The sequence below is a fragment of the Microcebus murinus genome, chromosome 18 (assembly GCF_040939455.1).
Source record: "Microcebus murinus isolate Inina chromosome 18, M.murinus_Inina_mat1.0, whole genome shotgun sequence".
NCBI lineage: Eukaryota > Metazoa > Chordata > Mammalia > Primates > Cheirogaleidae > Microcebus > Microcebus murinus.
The window spans coordinates 26811883-26832412 of NC_134121.1; the positions used below are offsets into that span (position 1 = coordinate 26811883).

General features: G+C 47.0%; 1 protein-coding gene across 6 annotated transcripts in view; it reads left to right on the plus strand.

Moving 5' to 3' along the window:
* Positions 1-20530, plus strand: part of LIG3 (DNA ligase 3) — a 26734-nt gene continuing 6204 nt past the window's right edge. For 3 of the 6 annotated variants that reach the window (XM_012788603.3, XM_075994362.1, XM_012788832.3), the window contains exons 1-17: positions 1-132; positions 2591-3144; positions 5504-5647; positions 10137-10334; positions 10992-11143; positions 11833-11999; positions 12121-12198; positions 12668-12836; positions 13382-13537; positions 15691-15822; positions 16124-16203; positions 17493-17580; positions 18314-18391; positions 18672-18795; positions 19392-19534; positions 19858-19932; positions 20190-20336. In XM_012788603.3, coding sequence (XP_012644057.2) covers positions 2595-3144; positions 5504-5647; positions 10137-10334; positions 10992-11143; positions 11833-11999; positions 12121-12198; positions 12668-12836; positions 13382-13537; positions 15691-15822; positions 16124-16203; positions 17493-17580; positions 18314-18391; positions 18672-18795; positions 19392-19534; positions 19858-19932; positions 20190-20336 — 2481 coding nt within the window. In that variant the 5' untranslated portion in view covers positions 1-132; positions 2591-2594. Of the gene's footprint in view, positions 133-276; positions 423-833; positions 1278-2590; positions 3145-5503; positions 5648-10136; positions 10335-10991; positions 11144-11832; positions 12000-12120; positions 12199-12667; positions 12837-13381; positions 13538-15690; positions 15823-16123; positions 16204-17492; positions 17581-18313; positions 18392-18671; positions 18796-19391; positions 19535-19857; positions 19933-20189; positions 20337-20530 lie in introns of those variants that run through there. The other 3 variants (XM_075994363.1, XM_075994360.1, XM_075994361.1) reach the window with 3 other exon arrangements.

The following is a 20530-nucleotide window of genomic DNA, read 5'->3' on the forward strand; positions in this document are numbered from 1 at the left end:
GCTTTTGCGCCTGCGCGCTGCCGCCAGCTCAAGGACCCGGATTTAAAGAGACAGGCGCTCCAACCGTCGTGAGCTGCCTACGGCCTGTGGGCGCCTGGAACCGAGGCCTCCGGTGAGCGCCGGAGCCGGGAGGTGAGTGAAGGGCGGCGCGGCGCGGTGCGGCGCGGCGGGGCCCGCGGGAGGGAAGCGGGCCGGGACCTGCAGCCTGAAGCAGCCCGGGAGGCGGCCCCCCGGCTCCTCCCCCGCCCGCCCGCCCGCCTGCGGAGCCCGGGGGCACACCCTCCGTGACGTGGAGGCCCCCGGGAGACTGGGGGGAGGCTCGCGGCTCCCCGGGACCCCTCGGGGCCGCGGGGGGCAAGGGCCCTGGATCCCCGGGCAGTGCCCCCTTCGGGACCCGCGGGGGCTTCTCGGACCCCGGCCCGGTGTGCATGAGTGGGCGCGCTTCGGAGGGAGTTTGGGAACCTTTCTCGCGGCCCCGGCCCGGTGGAGGGGCGCTCCCTTCCGCAGCGCCGCGGACTGGGCTCGCGGTCCCGCCGGTGCCGGCCGGGCGCAGCGCGAGGACTCCAGGGCCCGGCACCGCCGCCAGCCCGCGTCCTGCAGCCCGCTCTCCGCACCCGGCCCGCAGCCTGGCGCGCTCCGCGGAACGGCGAGGGAAGCCCCTCGGGGAAGGCGGCTGCGGCGCGGCCTCCAGGGCTTCCTTCTCGGGTCCCTGGCTCTTGGAAGGCGGGGAACGCACGAGTTTCCTCTAAGCCGCATTGTGCCTCCTCGTGGCCCCGCGCCTTCCTCACGTCTGCTCCTTTCATTATTTGGGGGGTGGGGTTTGCTCTGTAAATCGACCTTCTAAGAAAAGTCTTGAAACTCAACTTGTTCTGACTTCCTCTTATGGGTCTGCGATACTTTCACATATCTCACCTCCGTCGTTCTTAAACTTTTAAGGGTTTATATAGCCCTTTGTGAAGATTATGAAAGTTGTGGACCTCCTGTCCCCCAAAAACGTTCATTTTCAAACATACACATTTCATATACATCTTTAGGGAGTTCAGAACCGGCCCCCCCTTACACCCCCCCTCCCCGCACACCAGCCCATTCACGGATTTATTGTGGTTTTCCCAACCACCCGTGAAAGGTATTATTCTCCCTGTTTTAGAGATAGGAAAACAGCCCCAGACAAGTGGAGTTTTCTCAGAGGCAACAAGTCGATAAGCTGTGTGGTCACACTCCACTCGCATCCCTGATTCCAAGTCCACCTGTTTTTCTTTGCACTATGCTGCACTGCAGTAAGTAAAGCCTGCTTTTTTCTTACAACACAATAGCAATTTCACAGCCATATGCAGACTGGAAGTAATTTCTGCTATGTTTAAAATTAAAGCTATAAAGATACTTTAGAAAACATGAACGTAAGAAGGTGCAGATAGAATCTGTTTCCATGTGGATTGATTCGTCAGTTCCTTTAATTTTTTTTATTTTTTATTTTTTTTGAGACAGAGTCTCACTTTGTTGCCCAGGCTAGAGTGAGTGCCGTGGCGTCAGCCTGGCTCACAGCAACCTCAATCCCCGGGGCTCAGCGATCCTACTGCCTCAGCCTCCCGAGTAGCTGGGACTACAGGCATGCGCCACCATGCCTGGCTAATTTTTTGTATATATATTTTTAGTTGGTCAATTAATGTATTTCTATTTTTGGTAGAGACGGGGTCTCGCTCAGGCTGGTTTCGAACTCCTGACCTTGAGCAATCCGCCCGCCTCGGCCTCCCAAAGTGCTAGGATTACAGGCGTGAGCCACCACGCCCGGCAGTTCCTTTAATTTTTGACATCCAATTACTTCAGCATTCCCTGATTCAAATTGCTGAATTATAAACAGGTTAATTGCACAGAGGGCCTCTGCTTAGAAGATAACTTCTTCACTTACTGTAATAAGAGTTAATATTTATTGAGCCCTTGCTGTGTGTCAAACTTTGTTCTAAGGGCTTCATGCTTAGAACAACTCCTTGATTTAAGTACTGTTAATAGCCACGTTTTACATATGAGGAAACTGAGGAATAGAGAGGTTAAGTAACCTCATACAGCTAATAAGTGGCCAAGCTAGGCTTTGAACCCAGGCAGGCTGATTCTAGGCTTTGCTTAACTGCCCCTGAAAATAGTGTTTCTGATTAAATCACACATATATGTCATGGATTGATTTCTGAGGATGGCATATATACTATACTTCACATTAAAAACTTCATAAACAAGTGCAGGGTTTTTTTTGGCGATTACTTTAACTTAAGGATCTCGTAATACTTAAAGCTCTCATCTGTTATGTATATATCACGTATTGCTGATGGCCTGAAAAGGCGTTTATGTTATTTGGATTCTCTTCATTGTGATTTACTAGATAGATATACATGTGTACATTGGATAATTGAACACCCTTTTGCAAACTGGATTTTCTTATATTGGAAATTTTCTTCATTCTGTAAGCAATGAATCTTTAATACTTTGGGAAGCATTTGATTAGTCAGCATGCACTGTATAAGACTCTGGCTTTTGAGAAATTGGAAGCCTAGCTCCTTATTTATATCTCACCTTTTTTGTCTCCTACTTTTTCATGCAGCTGTATGACTTTGGTTTTTAAGATCCTTTCCCCACAAACACTCCGTGCACTCAGCCGAAAAGAACTGTGCCTGTTCCAACACCAACATCACTGGCCTGACATAAGACAGTTCAGCCAGTGGTCAGAAACAGATCTGCTTCATGGACGCTGCCTTCTCCAAAGAAGTAAGCCTGTTCTGTCATTCCTGGGAGGCCATCTAAGACCACGTGCCACCTGCCTTGTTTTCTTGCCAGGGTCGCATGTGGGACTCTGCAGTGACCCCTGTGAGATGGCCGAGCAACGGTTCTGCGTTGACTATGCCAAGCGTGGCACAGCTGGCTGCAAAAAATGCAAGGAAAAGATTGTGAAGGGCGTTTGCCGAATTGGCAAAGTGGTGCCCAATCCCTTCTCAGAATCCGGGGGTGATATGAAAGAGTGGTACCACATTAAATGCATGTTTGAAAAACTGGAGCGGGCCCGGGCCACCACAAAAAAAATCGAGGACCTCACAGAGCTGGAAGGCTGGGAAGAGCTGGAAGATAATGAGAAGGAACAGATAACCCAGCATATTGCAGGTGGGGTGGAGAAACAGTTTTTTCATCTTACTAGTGCTGAGAGAAAAAGGGCTAGGGAGAATAGAGGTCAACTTTTTTTTTTTTAACTTTTTATTTGAAAATAACTTCAAACTCACAGAAGAATTGCTGGATAAAAAAGGAATAAAAATAGTACAAAGAGCACTAATAGTCCTTTTACCCAGATTTATCTATTCTTAACATTTTACTATTTGCTTTAGCATGTTTGTTCATGTGTCTTCTCTCTACACATAGATACACATACACAGTTTAACCATTAAAGAATAAGTTGCATACATGTGGCCCTTTACCTTCAAGTGTTTCAGTATATATTGAGAGTAGGATATATGAGCATTATGTGATGGTTAGTACAGCTGTCATCTTCAGTAAATTTATCCTTGATAGAATACTTTAGTCTACCATCTGTATGCTGTGTTGTCAGTCGATTGAATAATATCTTTAAGAGCTTTTTTTTCCCCTCCAATGTAGGATCTCAGCCTAGGATCAGATAGGGTATTGTATTCAGTTGTCATATTTCTTCTGTATTCCTTTAATCGGGAATAGTCTTTTTTTTATTACATTGACATTTTTGAAGAATAGAGGAGTACTCACTTTTATCTATCAATTCTTGCCTATTGGCCGGGCGCGGTGGCTCACACCTATTATCCTAGCACTTTGGGAGGCCAAAGCAGGTGGATCCTTAAAGGTCAGGAGTTTGAAACCAGCCTGAGCAAGTGTGAGACGCCGTCTCTACTAAAAATAGAAAGAAATTAATTTGGCCAACTAAAAATATATAGAAAAAATGAGCCGGGCATGGTGGCGCATGCCTGTTAGTCCCAGCTACTCGGAGGCTGAGGCAGAAGGATCGCTTGATCCCAGGAGTGTGAGGTTGCTGTGAGCTAGGCTGACGCCATGGCACTCACTTTATCCTGGGCAACAAAGCGAGACTGTGTCTCAAAAAAAAAAAAAAAAAATTATTGCCTGTTATAGACTCATGAATTGCTACTTTCTCCCAGTGGCTTATAGTTCATTACTGTACTTAATTAATTTGGAACTTAATTGTCCCATATTTGACCAATTAGGAGCCCCTTTAAGCTTGCCTCTGTGTCCTGTAAACCCTCATTTTATTTTTTAAAAAAAGTTTTACTCTGGGAGGCTGAGGTGGGAGGATCACTTAAGGTCAGGAGTTTGAGACCAGCCCGAGCAAGAGCAAGACCCTGTCTCTATTAAAAATAGAAATAAATTAGCTGGACAACTAAAAATATATATAGAAAAAATTAGCCAGGCATAATGGTACATATCTGTAGTCCCAGCTACTCGGGAGGCTAAGGCAGAAGGATTGCTTAAACCCAGGAGTTTTAGATTGCTGTGAGCTAGGCTAACACCACGGCACTGTAGCCCAGGCAACAGAGCAAGACTCTGTCTCCAAAAAAAAAACGTTTTAAAGTGCTTCCTTACTCTAAGATACTACAAGATGCTCATAGTCTTATTTTTATATGTCCTACCCTAGCCCTGGAACCAGCCATTCTCTGAGGAGTCCAGGTTTCTGTTAGTGGGGAATGGTACTAGAGACCAAAATGTGGATGCTATGTGTCCTCATTGTTGTGGGGTATCTGTCTCTTTCAGCAGACAGCTAGAAAATACTTGTGTGTATATACACATAAACATACATACATATATAGAGACATATACATATTTGCATGTACATGCATATTCATGTATATAGGGATATATAGAAATATTTCTAAAATTGGCATATTTTAAAAATCTTATGCCAGTGCCCTTCAAATCCAATTAGTCCTCTTTGACCTTCAATGTCTATAAATTAACAGTTGTACCTTCTACTAAGCATAGTTCTAGTCACTGTAGGAAGACTCTGAGCAGTGGCTTTAAAAATAGGCATTTTGTTCTTTGAAAGGAAAAAAGATTTCTAATAGAGAAAAGTCTACTTCCCATATTTCTATCCTCATGCTTCCCACCCTAGCCTGCCCAGCCTTAGCCATTGGCCTCAGCCTTTGTTACTTCTTGACCCATCTCATTCAGAGGAAGAGAAATAAAGGTAGAGTTAATTTTGTCATGCGACTCAAATAAGCAGGAAATCTTCCTACCTGTGCTAAACTGACATGCTCTGTGATTCATTTTCATTTACTTTTTTATTTATAAATCGAGACTAATTATATGGGGCTGGGGTCTCCAAGTTTTACCTCTCAAAATATGATTTCTGATTTATCCCAAATCCTATTACTTCTGGAGATTATTGTATATGCGATAAGAGGTAGAGAGAGCAGTTTAAAGAGTCTTTGGAAGTATTCTCAGAGATATTTCACCAAAGGATATTTTCCCTTCTTTTGGGGCCCTATAGATCTGTCTTCTAAGGCAGCAGGTACGCCAAAGAAGAAAGCCGTTGTCCAGGCCAAGTTGACGACCACTGGCCAGGTAACATCTCCAGTGAAAGGCGCCTCGTTTGTCACCAATGCCAATCCCCGGAAGTTTTCTGGCTTTTCAGGTAAGATGTTAGCTGTTATGGTGCTCCTTTTATTTGGTATCCTATTTAGGGCTCTGGTTAAGAGTAAAAATTTTGTTCAATCTAGTGTCTTATTAATGATTTGCTTCTGAGCAGAGACAGGTAATAGCTAATTCTCACCACTCCACTTGTATAGCATTTGTTTGTATACTTTGTTGCTGTGAGCTTGGCTGATGCCACGGCACTCTAGCCCAGGCAACAGAGTGAGACAGTGGCTCAAAGAAATAATAATAGGCCGGGCGCTGTGGCTCACGCCTGTAATCCTAGCTCTTGGGAGGCCGAGGCGGGCGGATTGCTCAAGGTCAGGAGTTCAAAACCAGCCTGAGCAAGAGCGAGACCCCGTCTCTACTATAAATAGAAAGAAATTAATTGGCCAACTGATATATATATAAAAAATTAGCCGGGCATGGTGGCGCATGCCTGTAGTCCCAGCTACCCGGGAGGCTGAGGCAGAAGGATCCCTCGAGCCCAGGAGTTTGAGGTTGCTGTGAGCTAGGACGCCACGGCACTCACTCTAGCCTGGGCAACAAAGCGAGACTCTGTCTCAAAAAAAAAAAAAAAAAGAAAAGAAATAATAATAATAATGTTGAGAAATTACATCCCTAAACTTGCCTGAACTGGAAGTGAAAGTATGGAAGAAGGGAGATGTCATGCATGGATTTCTTTTCTTAGTTCTTAAAACTATTTGTTCAAAGGATTGGAACATTCATGGAACACAGGGAAGGTAGGAGAAAAGGATCTGAACGGTGCTATTTGTTTGGAGGCAGTATAGCCTAGTGATGAATCTCCTCTCTTATAGTGGTGGATTGTGGCTATTTGTATTGGCAGGATAGACAAGGAGCAAAGTGTTAACTTTTTTCTTCTCTATAATGTATATACACATACACATATAGTGGTTTCTTTTATGTAAAATATAAAATTATTTCATAGGTAAGATTCAGGAAACCTTTGCTAGGATGTGGGTATACACAGGAGTTGAGAGGATCAGGATCATTTATTGGCCTTTTGTAACAGATAGTACTGGGCTAGGGGCTTTTATGTTAGTAGTTTCATTTATTCTTTGGGTGTGGAACCTGCAGCCTTCTGATTTCAAGATTGTTCTTTTTTAAGCACCAAAGGAGGCAAGAAAAGCTTCATCTTTCTCTGCTGCACCCCTTTTAATGAAAGGATTTGGATTTGGTCAAAAAGCTGCACTTAAGGACCTAGGAAGCCACATGTGGCCTTCAGGCTGCAGGTGCCCCACCCCTGCTAGGAAGTACTTTTATGAGGCCCATTTTTATGAATGAGAAAGTTGAAGTTCAAGTTCATTATGGGGTTGGTATTTGCGCTGAAGTTCGACTCCAGTACCTGTGCTCTTTTACCCTACACTCTGTTGCCTCTTTTATTGTTTGGAGACATTCTTGTGATTGATTCAGTTGAAGAAAATAAAGCCAAACTGCTTAAACTCAGAAGTTGTTTGGGGATCGAAAGAACCTTTATGTGTTTGAAAGAAGCCTAGACCCAAAGTCGGAAGACTTGAGTTCTGGTCCCAGCACTATTCTTGACCGTTCGGAACCCTGAGCAAGTCTTCACCTCTCTGAGCCTCTTTGGCCTTGTTTGTAAAGCAAATATGTCCTCTCCTACCAGAGTGATATACACAAGCTACTATGGGGGCATAGGCAGCCATGTATAGGTCTCTTTCAATCTCTGCTTTCCTGACTTTATGTATTTATTTTTTTATTTTTTTATATATACCACGCCCGGTCTGTATATATTTTTTTAAGCTGCGTTTCTCCATGCCTCATCCACCCCATAGTGTTCTCATGAGGACAATAGGAAATAACATTGCAAAAACAGTGCCTGTCTCTATAGGATTTTTAGTATTTTAAAACTCTGGGCCAGGCACGGTGGCTCACACCTATAATCCTAGCACTCTGGGAGGCCGAGGCGGGAGGATCGCTCGTGGTCAGGAGTTTGAAACCAGCCTGAGCAAGAGCGAGACCCTGTCTCTACTAAAAATGGAAACAAATTAATTGGCCAACTAAAAATATATACAAAATATTAACCCGGTGTGGTGGTGCATGTCTGTAGTCCCAGCTACTCGGGAGGCTGAGGCAGAAGGATTGCTTGAGCCTAGGAGTTTGAGGTTGCTGTGAGCTAGGCTGATGCCACGGCACTGTAGCCTGGGCAACAAAGTGAGACTCTGTCTCAAAAAAAAAGCAAAAAAACTCTGAGGCAGCCGAGGTGTGGTGGCTCATACCTGTAATCTCAGCACTTTAGGAGGCAAGATGATCACTTGAGGCCAGGAGTTCCAGACCAGCCTGGGCAAAATAGTAAAACCCCATCTCTTACCACCACCACCCCCCCAAAAAAGTCTGAGGTTTGTGGTTTTTGTATTTTGTTTGATGGTAGGTCAAAGATAGAAATATAGAAGAGTCCAGGTGATGGTTAAGACAGCATGTTTTTGGAAGGGCTCTGATATTGGGAATGGAATTTGGGAGGAGTCTAAACAGTGTGTTCTAGTTCTTGCAACCTGGCTGAACATTATTGCTTTGAAGATTCGGTCTCCCAAAATCTTATTTTAGTTAGACAGACTCCAGGTCAGAGATAAGGATGGGGTTTTTTTTTGTTGTTGTTGTTGTTGTTTTATTTGAGACTGGGTCTCGCTCTATCACCCTGGCTGGAATGCAGTGCCACAATCGTAGCTCACTGCAGCCTCAAACTTCTAGACTCAAGCAATCCTCCCACCTCAGCCTTCCAAGTAGCCGGGACTGCAGGAACACACCACCCTGCCCAGTTAACTTTTTTTTTTTTTTTTTTTTTTTTTTTTTTTTTTTTTTTTTGAGACAGAGTCTCACTTTGTTGCCCAGGCTAGAGTGAGTGCCGTGGTGTCAGCCTAGCTCACAGCAACCTCAATCTCCTGGGCTCGAGTGATCCTTCTGCCTCAGCCTCCCAAGTAGCTGGGACTACAGGCATGCGCCACCATGCCCAGCTAATTTTTTATATATATATCAGTTGGCCAATTAATTTCTTTCTATTTATAGTAGAGACGGGGTCTCGCTCTTGCTCAGGCTGGTTTTGAACTCCTGGCCTTGAGCAATCCGCCCGCCTCGGCCTCCCAAGAGCTAGGATTACAGGCGTGAGCCACAGCGCCCGGCCCGAGTTAACTTTTTTTTTTTTTTTTTTTTTGAGACAGAGTCTCGCTTTGTTGTCCAGGCTAGAGTGAGTGCCGTGGCGTCAGCCTAGCTCACAGCAACCTCAAACTCCTGGGCTCAAGCAATCCTTCTGCCTCAGCCTCCCGAGTAGCTGGGACTACAGGCATGAGCCACCATGCCCGGCTAATTTTTTATATATATATATCAGTTGGCCAATTAGTTTCTTTCTATTTATAGTAGAGACGGGGTCTCGCTCTTGCTCAGGCTGGTTTTGAACTCCTGACCTTGAGCAATCCGCCGGCCTCGGCCTCCCAAGAGCTAGGATTACAGGCGTGAGCCACCGCGCCCGGCCCCCAGTTAACTTTTTAAACAATGTTTTGTAGAAACAGGGTCTTACTTTGTTGCCCAGGCTGGTCTCAAACTCCTGGCCTCAAGCAGTCCTACTGTCTCAGCCTCCCAAAGTGCTGAGGTTACAGACATGTCACCACATCTGGCTAAGGATGGATTCATAATTTACAAAGCCCAGACAAGAAGAAGCTTGCATCAGCAGCCAGCTTACTAATGGCTCTGCCACAAGCTTACAAAATAAAATTTGCTTTGTAAATGGTCATAAGGAGGTAAGAGGGAATCACCAATTAGTTGTACATAGTTATTTTCAAGTGTCTGTAGGAAAGCCCTGCTGTTTGACTACCTTTTATTTTGACAATAAGAAAAGAAAGGCTGGAGTGGCAAGGGGTGTGAATATTGGCAGTGCACTGGTGAGATCTGACTTTCTTGGTGGTATCTTTGTTCCTGCTCTATTACCAGGGAGGTAGGTGATCTGGGAATTCATCTGTTCTTCTTGGACCTCAGTCCCCTCCTCAGCAAAAGGACATTGAACTAGATAATCTTTCTGGCTTCTTCTAGTTCTGACAATCTGTAATAGCAGTAATTTTAAATTGACTAACATGTCCATTGATTTCTTAACCCTTTCTCATCCCAGCTTCTTTGGGGTTTGCTTTACCATTGCTCTTGAGATCCTCCTGACCACTCTTGACACAACTGTGGCCTTTGTTCTTTTGTGAAGTGGTGTACATATTTTGCTAAGAGATGCACATCAGTCTGGTCCTCTGCCTGGCTGTGAGAAGGCCCTTGTTCCTTTACCATTAAAAGCTGTCAGTTTTGGGGAAACTACTTGACCTCCATTTCTTTACCTTTAAGACTGGTTTAATGATATCTACCCCAAAGGGCTATTTAGGGGGATTAGATGAAGCTAAAGCACCAGCAGAAGTCTTAGTTTCCTTTCTTCCTTCCCAGAAAGGCAAAATGAATTCATCTGTTGTTTCTCTCTCCATCAGCCAAGCCCAATAACTCTGATGAAGCCCCCTCAAGCCCTGTCCCTAAGAAAAGTCTGTCTTCAAGCAAATGTGACCCCAAGCACAAGGACTGTCTGCTGCGGGAGTTTCGGAAGTTGTGCGCCATGGTGGCTGATAATCCTAGCTACAACACAAAGACCCAGATCATCCAGGACTTCCTACGGAAAGGCTCAGCAGGAGGTGGGGCTACGAGCATCCTGAATGAGCTTTTCTTCTAAAGAGCTCAGGGCCATGGCCGGCTTCAGAGCATGTAAACTGTACAGGGTCCTGTGCTTGGTTTAATGTCTTGCTATTGCTGTCTTGAAATTCTTAATAATTTTGAACAAGGGGCCTTGCATTTGCGTAAGCTGGACTTCCCAAATTATGTAGCCAGTTCTGCTCAGAGCAGTTTGGCATCTTTCTTCCTATGCCCTTGTTCTGCCTCTAAAAGGCCAGACAAATCCAACCTATTTGACTAGTAAGAAAATTCACTATCCTGCATTTTTGATGAGATTTTTATGAATCATATGCACAGCTTAGAATAGAAGCTTCCAACTCTTGTTTCTTTCATTTATCTAACAAATTGTCACTAAGAATCTGTAATATGCTTGTCACTGGGCACATGAACTGAAAGTTATAGCTTTGCCCAGCAGGAGTTCATCCATGGGCGAAAGGTGAGGTAGACATAAACCCCCAGTCACCTATCACTACGCTAGGCCTCTCTTACTGTAGTGACATGCACAGGGTACTGTGGGAGTATAGGCAGCCATATATAGATCTCTTTTGGTCTCTGCTTCTTTGAGTTCATGTATTTATTTGTTTAAGCCTCATTTCTCAGTTCCTTTCTTCTGTCTCCAGATGGTTTCCACGGTGATGTGTACCTAACGGTGAAGCTGCTGCTGCCGGGTGTCATTAAGAGTGTTTACAACTTGAATGATAAGCAGATTGTGAAGCTTTTCAGTCGCATTTTTAACTGCAACCCAGACGATATGGCACGGGACCTAGAGCAGGTCAGAGGCAGGGGAGGGTAGGCCACATTCCAGGTGGATTTCTGCCAAGCCAGGCACCTGTAGCCTGTTTTTTTCTGGTTGGGGCACATACTGTTTTAGGTAACTGAAACCCTTTGAGCAGCCTTCTATTGTAGGGGGAGCTGAACGTGAGGCAGTAGCTGTTAATTTCGTAAGTTTCTGAGGACTGAAACTATACCAGTGCTGAACCACAAAAAGCCTGGTTCTCAAAATCAGAATTTGAGATTTGTCTGTCTCTTGGGGCTCTTGCTCTGGACTCTCTTTCTACTTCTTTTCCTCTATAACTTGAGCTTAACATTTCAGCTTTGGATTGTTCATGACTCTAGCTGTGGCACCATGGAAAGTTTCCATTCAAGCACCACTCCCATTATCTGATGATGACAAATTTGCCTATTTGTTCAAATTCTTAAGCAGAATTCAGATTGGCTTAGCGCTGAATTAGTTCTTGTGTCTCTTCTCAGCCAAGGCAGGTGGGCAGATCCTGTGGTAGATAGACATGCCACTTCTAGGAAGTGTGGACGGAATAGAGTCTCTAAGAAGCGAGGTAGATATGTTGAGTTGGGACAGGAGCTGTGATTAAAATCTCCTGGTTCATCTTTAGTCCTGGGTCTTGAGGGATATACTTGGCCACCCTGGGGTTGCAGCAGTGGCATTTTGGTTTTTGGAGACAGGGTGACGTGTCAGAGACAATCAGAGTCTTCTTTGAGCAGAGCAAGTCTTTCCCCCCAGCTGCCAAGAGCCTCCTTACCATCCAGGAAGTGGACGAATTCCTCCTGCGGCTCTCCAGGCTCACCAAGGAGGATGAGCAGCAACAGGCCCTGCAGGACATCGCCTCCAGGTAGGGGAGCTGCTGCGCCATGCCCAATGGGGGCGGCTTAGGGAGATGGAATCTCTTGGGAAGGAAGGTTTGGGGGTCCAGAGTCTTCAAAGACCAAGTTGAATGTGCCTCATCCCCCTAGGTGTACAGCCAATGACCTTAAGTGCATCATCAGGTTGATCAAACATGATCTGAAGATGAACTCAGGTGCAAAACATGTGTAAGTACCAGTTCCTTGACAGCCCGAGCTGCTAGCTTCATTTGTCCCCTTTGGAGTCCTGATCTGATCTGGATTTGAATCCTCATTCCACCTTCTTTCTTTTTATGGGACCCTGATCTGTCACTTTGCCTGTCTCCACCTCCATTTCTCAATTGTAAAGTGTAGATAACAATACCTTTCTCATAGGGTTGTTATAATTGAAAGTATGACGTATGTTCACTAAGTAGAATGTGAGTCTCTTGCCCACTGTAGTCCCTTCCTCACTAAGGCAGCATCCAAGTAGGCAGTGTGTCAAATGAGCTGAATTTTCCAAGAGTTTTTTTCTCCCCTTGTGAAAGTCTTTAGATAATAGAACACAACCCCTTCCATATAGATTGGGATGTCTCCTCTCTGTGAGGACAGGCAGCTATCCAAAGCTACAAGGTCAAAGGCAGTGGTTTTGTTTGCTTGCTCCTATGTCCCTTGGTAGGTTAGACGCCCTCGACCCCAATGCCTATGAAGCCTTCAAAGCCTCACGCAACCTGCAGGATGTGGTGGAGCGGGTCCTTCTCAACGAGCAGGCGGTGGAGAAGGAACCTGGCCGGAGACGGACTCTGAGCGTCCAGGCCTCGCTTATGACACCTGTACAGCCCATGCTGGTGAGGAACGCTGCCCTGTCCCTGCTCTCCACACCTATCCAAGTGTCACATCCTTCAGGGTGAGATCTGATAGGGTGTGAATGTTGAGCCTCTTGCACATTAACTGGATACGTTTGGGGAAGGAAGAGTGGAGGTGTACGAGAGGGCATTTCTCAATGGCGAACAGAAGGCAAAGGAAAAGACGGGATCTAGTGGGAAGACCTGAATTCTAATCGTACCTATACCACCACCAAAAAGCCATAGAATCTTAGATGAATGACTTAATCTCTCTTGACCTTTAGTCTCCTTGTGTGAATGATGTTGGAGACTCTGTGGCATCTGCCTTAAGTGGTTTATCTATCATCTTACCTGAAGACAGGTGGATGTATTAAGTAACCCCTGAGGTTCTGTGACCTGCCGCAGAGTAGCTCAGAGCACTGGTAGCAGAGCCAGGCTTCCTATGACAGGGTGGCTCTTCCTGCCTAGCACAATTTCAGGCTCTTTGGCCATCCCTGCTAAGCAGCCCCTCACTGAAAGTCTCCAGGCTTTGCTTTCCCCACCCCAAGGCCGAAGCCTGCAAGTCCATCGAGTACGCGATGAAGAAATGTCCCAACGGCATGTTCTCTGAGATCAAGTATGACGGTGAGCGAGTCCAGGTGCATAAGAACGGGGAACACTTCAGCTACTTCAGCCGCAGTCTCAAGCCCGTCCTACCTCACAAGGTATATGCCCTTCCCATCTTTGCCTCTAAGAATCTCAGGGCCAGGGGGTGGGAAAAAAATTATGAAAAAAAAAAATTCTCAGGGCCAGAGATCCATAGCTATTCCAGCTCTGCTATACAATAAAAGTTTGTTTTTTCTTTCCTTTTTTTTTTTAACCCTAGCCTAACTACTTCAGAGACAAAGGGTTTGCTTTTCATTTGCTGAATGAATCAATCAATTCCAATAATGAAGGACTGCTCAGCAGGGATAGCCAAAGAATCCAAACTTAGGTCATTCAGGACAGAGCTCCCTGGGACAGAGATACTTTCCTCGCCCACAGTAGTATTGGGACATAGACTAAGGCTCATGTACAAGGAGCTGTTAGGCTGTCATTCATTAATTTAATCAACAACTATTTATCAGATGCTTAAGCACTATTGTAGTCGGTGGCCATATGGCAGTGAAAAAAATGGACAAAAGTTCTGGCTCTTGCGAAGTTTACATTCTGATGTAAACACAATCCCAGGGGACATCTGGGAGCCTAGATTCCTGCCCTAATCAGCAGGGGCATTGAGAGCTTCATTCCTCAGCCCTTCTCAGCTCCCAGGAATACTGTGAGCCTTTGGGGGTATCTTCAGTGAGAAGCAGCAGGAACATCTGGCTCCAATAGCTTAGGAGCAGATGGAATTCTTGTCCTTGCTATCTTTTTCTTTCATAGCTCAGACTCCGTTTCTCAGAGCAACTCAGTTTTTCAGAGCCCCAGGGGTCAGGGGTATGGGTTATGTGGTCCACGTGCTTACCTCAACCTTGCCTTCCTACTGGAACACTGAAGATAAAGCAGGCCACTTGTTTTAGGTGTTCCAGAGGAGAGCTGAGCAGTGGCCTCTGCATGGAGCTTTAGTACAGGTTTGCTTTTCTGTGGAGCACTGTAAAAGTGCCAAGGAACTGCTTTTGATGAGACTGATGTTAAATGGGTACCTCCTGTGACCTAGGAAGCAGCTTGAGCACAGCTTCCAGAATTAGTCCTTTTCCTACTTTCTGTTACCCAGTGTTCACTCATCCCCTGCCTCTCCTGTGCTTTTGGTTCTTAAAGGGCTAGGTTGGGGGTTGAAGGGAATGGGATGGATGTGCAGGCCTTTTCTGTTCCTGCTCCAAGCATCCTGGATAGTGATGGCCTATGTGCCCTGCCCAGCTGAGAAGTTGGGCCAGTTATCCTTTCTGGACCCCATTCCTGGCATCACTTGGCAGGGGCTGCAGGTCCCTCAGGTTACAGAGGGACCTCTTCCTGGCTGGAGTTGTCAAGAGATTAGGGCTCTGCCCTTACCAGGAAAACTCTAATTTCAAACATCCTGTTTCATTCTGATGATGGCTGTGTGTTCAGAGCTTTCACTCAGAGAAGACACTGCTTCTTTCCAATCCGTCTGTTCTCCCCCAGTCCAACCCCAACCTGATATCCACCCAACTTCTGCAACAGGCACTAACCTCTGCCCACCCACTGTTCCTCCCTCCCTCCCATATTTGTCTTCCTCTACCTCCTGCCTGCACATGTTCACTCTGTTTCCTTTTTTCCTCCAAAACTCTGCCTTCCCCATAGTCCGTAGAAAGTGACTCCTCTGGGAGGCCGAGGCAGGGAGATTGCTCAAGGTCAGGAGTTCGAAACCAGCCCAAGCAAAATCGAGACCCCCATCTCTACTAAAAATAGAAAGAAATTAATTGGCCAACTAAAAATACATAGAAAAAAATTAGCCGGGCATGGTGGCACATGCCTGTAGTCCCAGCTACTCGGGAGACTGAGGCAGGAGGATTGCTTGACCCCAGGAGTTTGAGGTTGCTGTGAGCTAGGCTGACGCCACGGCACTCACTCTAGCCTGGGCAACAAAGTGAGACTCTGTCTCAAAAGAAGAAAAAAAGAAAGTGACTCAGCATGGGCTGACCTCCAAGTCATGGCTTTTGGCCTAGACAGAAGTACTAAAAGTACTAAAAATAAGCTACATAGCTTATTTTATTCTTCCTATCCACTTGGCTGACAAGGCCTAGCTATGTGTTACGCACATGAGCTGGGCTCATATGTGGTATTCTGTGTTCCTTCTGAGGCCTAGGCTTTGCTCTCCGTGGTTTGGCTCTGGTCCCCGCTGCCCATTCGTCCCTCATCAAAGCTACATTTCTGCCTCCAGGTGGCCCACTTTAAGGACTACATCCCCCAGGCTTTTCCTGGGGGCCACAGCATGATCTTGGACTCCGAGGTGCTCCTGATTGACAACAATACGGGCAAACCACTGCCCTTTGGGACTCTGGGAGTACACAAGGTACTGGCTAAGGGTCATATGTGCAAGAGTGAATGTGTGTGTGTGCACACGCATGGACATGTGCGCTGCAGTCTGAAAAGAGAATTTGTCATGTAGGGTGGAGCTTATCTTTGCTTCTGATGCCTTTTTGAGTTGGTTTCCATTTAGTACCATCTACTAAGTACCCTTATGGCCCAGGGGCTTCAGAGCGCAAATAGGGCTCTCCCATCGGGTGCTTCAGAGGGCCTCCAGAAGTAGACCATGTTTTCATGCCTTATGACATTTGTCCTTCTTGTACCTAATACGTCATTTTCCCTTACAGAAAGCTGCCTTCCAAGATGCTAATGTCTGCCTATTTGTTTTTGATTGTATCTACTTTAATGATGTCAGCTTGATGGACAGGTGAGTTGGTTAGCATCTTTAAACCCAGGAACTGGCTGGGCGCGGTGGCTCACGCCTGTAATCCTAGCACTCTGGGAGGCTGAGGCGGGTGAATTGCTCGAGGTCATGAGTTCAAAACCAGCAAGAGCAAGACCCCCATCTCCACCATAAATAGAAATTAATTGGTCAACTAACATATATAGAAAAAAATAGCCAGGCATGGTGGCGCATGCCTGTAGTCCCAGCTACTTGGGAGGCTGAGGCAGCAGGATTGCTTGAGCCCAAGAGTTTGTGAGGTTGCTGTGAGCTAGGCTGACGCCACAGCACTCACTCTAGCCTGGGCAACAGAGTGAGACTCTGTCTCCAAAAAACAAAAACACCCAGGAACTGCCAGGAATCTATTTTCATTTCCTAGATAAGGAGGTGGGGGGGATTCAGATTAGAAAAAAGGGAAAGTAGCAGACTGGCACATATGCCTGTGTGCCCAGGAGCTTGTCAGGGGCAGCACAGGAGGGAGCTGAGAGGTAGCACAAGTGCTATTGTCATGTCCCCATTTATATTTTAAAGAAATAATGTTTCTCTACTAAAGCAAAGAGATTGTGAACACAGTGGGGTTTCATTTTATTTCTCCAGTAACACTCCTGGGGTCATAAGACTGATGGTTACAGCTCAGAGGTTTTGATTTCAGAAGAGACTGATAGCAGGAAGCTCCTGATTGTAGGGGAGGCTATCGGTGGGACCATCTTGGGGAGAACTACCAGGATGCTTGGGCCTGAGAAACCAGCATTGGCCCTTTGCACACTTAGAAATGTATGCCTGCACCTGTTCCTCCTGCAGCAGCCACATCCTTGCTTGTGGAAGGGGAAGGAAGCAGAAGAGAGAAAGAACTGGTAGTGTAGGGTTAGGGTTTGGGTTCTGAGACCTGTCTCAGCCTGGTGACCCAGGGACTAGCTAGCCTTGGGGTTGAGGTAAAGCAGGGTGCAGGGGATAAAAAATGAGAGTTCAGTCATTTTTCAAGTGGGATCAGAATTCATACAATCTGGGCTAGAGGCCAGTTCTGCCTTGGCTCAATAAAGTAGAAATGGGAACTATGGCTATGAACTGGCTCTGTGCCATGGCTCACAATTGTCCATCTTCGGTCACAGTGGACCCCTTGTACCCTTAACAGCAGAACTATTATACATAAGAGCCTTAATCCATGGCAAACTCTGGCTCTAAGCAGCAGTTATTATCATTGTACCCCTTTCCTCCAAATTCCTAATAGAGGTAGGAGGACCCTGGCCTAACCTCAGCTCTCCTGTTCCCCTTAGGCCTCTGTGTGAGCGGCGGAAGTTTCTTCATGACAACATGGTTGAAATTCCAAACCGGATCATGTTCTCGGAAATGAAGCAAGTCACGGTACACGAAGACCCTACCCTAGGCAGGGTCTAGTGCATTGAAAGCAGGGCAAGGAACCCCTTGGGTCAAGTGTGACTGGAAAAACGAGTCTTAATTCTGTTATGGGGGCTGCTGTGTTTGCCTTTGACTGCTGTGTGTGTTCTCTGCTAGCCTTCACCCTGGAGGGCAGGGCATGAAAATCTTTTTCTTTTTTTTTTTTTTTTGAGACAGAGTCTCGATTTGTTGCCTGGGCTAGAGTGCCGTGGCATCAGCCTAGCTCACAGTAACCTCCAACTCCTGGGCTCAAGCAATCCTGCTGCCTCAGCCTCCCGAGTAGCTGGGACTATAGGCATGTGCCACCATGCCCAGCTAATTTTTTCTATATATATTAGTTGGCCAATTAATTTCTTTCTATTTATAGTAGAGACGTATAAGGTCTTGCTCAGGCTGATGTCGAACTCCTGACCTTGAGCAATCCGCCTGCCTTGGCCTCCCAGAGTGCTAGGATTACAGGCGTGAGCCACCGCGCCCGGCCTGAAAATCTCTTGTAGGCAACTATCCTGTGTTTCAGCCACAGCAGCTCTCCGGTTGGGATGAGAGGTTCCCTGCTTTATAACCTTTGTCCCTTACATTCAAGTTAGGGTGTTCGCAGTGGGCACTTGACTCGTGTGCAGAAAGGAACAAGCCCCACCTCACTCGCGGCCACTCTGTCTGTTCTCACAAACTCTTCAACCTCTCTCCTCTCATCCCTCAGAAAGCTTCAGACTTGGCCGACATGATAAACCGGGTGATCCGGGAGGGGTTGGAAGGGCTGGTGCTGAAGGATGTGAAGGTAAGGTGGCTATACTCTGTCTTCTCCTTTCCAGCCCTGGCCAGGAGATGGTGGTGACCGTCTGAGGTGCCTGGGGGCGGGTGCTGAGGGGCCCTTACCAGGGTTTGGACAGGTCTGTTGTGGATCTGGAGGATGTTTGTGTGCATCCTCTAGTGCCTGGGGGCTGCTCACCAGAACAGGCCGGGCACTGTGACAGACCTAGTGTGTAGCAGTGAAGGGTAAATGCCATCCTCATAGAGTTTTCACTCTGGTTTGTGGTCTCTCTTTTGCCTCCCTTCAGGGTACATATGAGCCTGGGAAGCGGCACTGGCTGAAAGTGAAGAAAGACTATTTGAACGAGGGGGCCATGGCTGACACAGCTGACCTGGTGGTCCTCGGGGCCTTCTATGGGCAAGGAAACAAAGGTCAGGGTAGTCTCTGGCCCCTGAGGTGGCCTCTTTTGGAAGGTACTGCCTGAGATACAGGCTGACCTTTTTACTGGCTTGATCTGCCAGCATGGCTGTCATGACTTTTTCAAGTCCTGGGATCTGGGGCTCCCAGCTGGCCTGAGACACCTCAGGCAGGGACATAGAAGAGCTGCACACAAGCAGGGAGAAGTCAGGCAAGAATACCTTGTGCTGGGTTGGTGGAAAGAAGCTCCGGTTATTTCTGCAGGGCCTGACAGCTTCCTCCTCAGGGAAAATCTCTTTCCTGACTGGAGAACAAGCTGGTGTCTGAGGAACTAATACTAATACTATGTGCTGGGTACTATTCGATTCCCCAGAGCTCAACAAGTTGGGTGTGGTTATTCCTAATTTGCTGAAGAAAATTGGGGAAATTGGGGCTCATAAAGGTTAGGATTGTGTTACGCAGCTAGTAAGAGGTAGACCTCAGCAATGAACTCTGGCCCTTGGACAAGGCCCAGGCCCTTTCCTTTCCACTGGGCTCCCTCTCCCTGGGCTCCTAGGGCTGGCGGAGGTGGCTCCCTCCCGCCCATACTCAGCCCACACTCCCCTCCCAGGCGGCATGATGTCAATCTTCCTCATGGGCTGCTATGACCCCAGCAGCCAGAAGTGGTGCACGGTCACCAAGTGTTCAGGAGGCCATGATGATGCCACACTTGCCCGCCTGCAGAAGGAACTGGACATGGTGAAGATCAGCAAGGTAAGGACGGGACCTGGCTAGCCCCGGCCTCTGGACTGACCATCATTACTGAGACAGTTTACGTTTTGGGGACTGGAGGTGTCATTTATCTGTCTACACAGAAACAAGGGTTGCTGTTTGGCCACGAGAGCAAGATTAGTGCCTACCCTGTGGAAAATGACCTGCATGGCCTCTAGGCCACACTCCCTCTGGGCAGGGACAGTCACATGGGATGAAGGTCAGGCTTTTTAGCTGAGGCACATCTCACAGTCTCATTACCAAGGATAGGGATTTAAGCCTTGTGCCTTAGGAACCACCCTGAGCAGCACCTTTTTTTCCTCCAGGATCCCAGCAAAATACCCAGCTGGCTGAAGATCAACAAGATCTACTATCCTGACTTCATTGTGCCGGACCCAAAGGTATCGACCCAGTGGCTTGGGGTCCTTCAGCCACAGAATGAGCTTGCAGGCTCTGCAGTGCCACATAGAAGCCATCTCATTCTCAGTGAAAGTCTGCCCAGCCATGGGGATCTGGATTTTCCAGCCAAGTGGATTAGAACCCAAGTCTCCCAGCTGACAGCCAAAGCTTTTGTAGTTTTAACTATTTGTATTGCTTCCAGTTTGTTGGGAGTTATTTCTTCTTAACAGTGATGATCTGCCTGATTTACTCCTGACAGAAGGCTGCCGTGTGGGAAATCACAGGGGCTGAATTCTCCAAGTCTGAGGCTCACACTGCTGATGGGATCTCCATCCGATTCCCTCGTTGCACCCGAATCCGTGACGATAAGGACTGGAAGTCTGCCACTAACCTTCCCCAACTCAAGGTATCAATTCTTATGCTGGATGTGTGCTCTCCACCCTACTCCCCTGGCCTTGGAACCTTGGGCATCTGGACTGTCCACATGTCCTCTGCCATCTTTCCCCCATTCCACTGAGACAGAGCAAGGAGGGTGACTGGAGAAGGGGACTAAACTGTGCCGAGTGGGGCAGCAGCAGTAGGCCCCTTACTCCTGCCGTC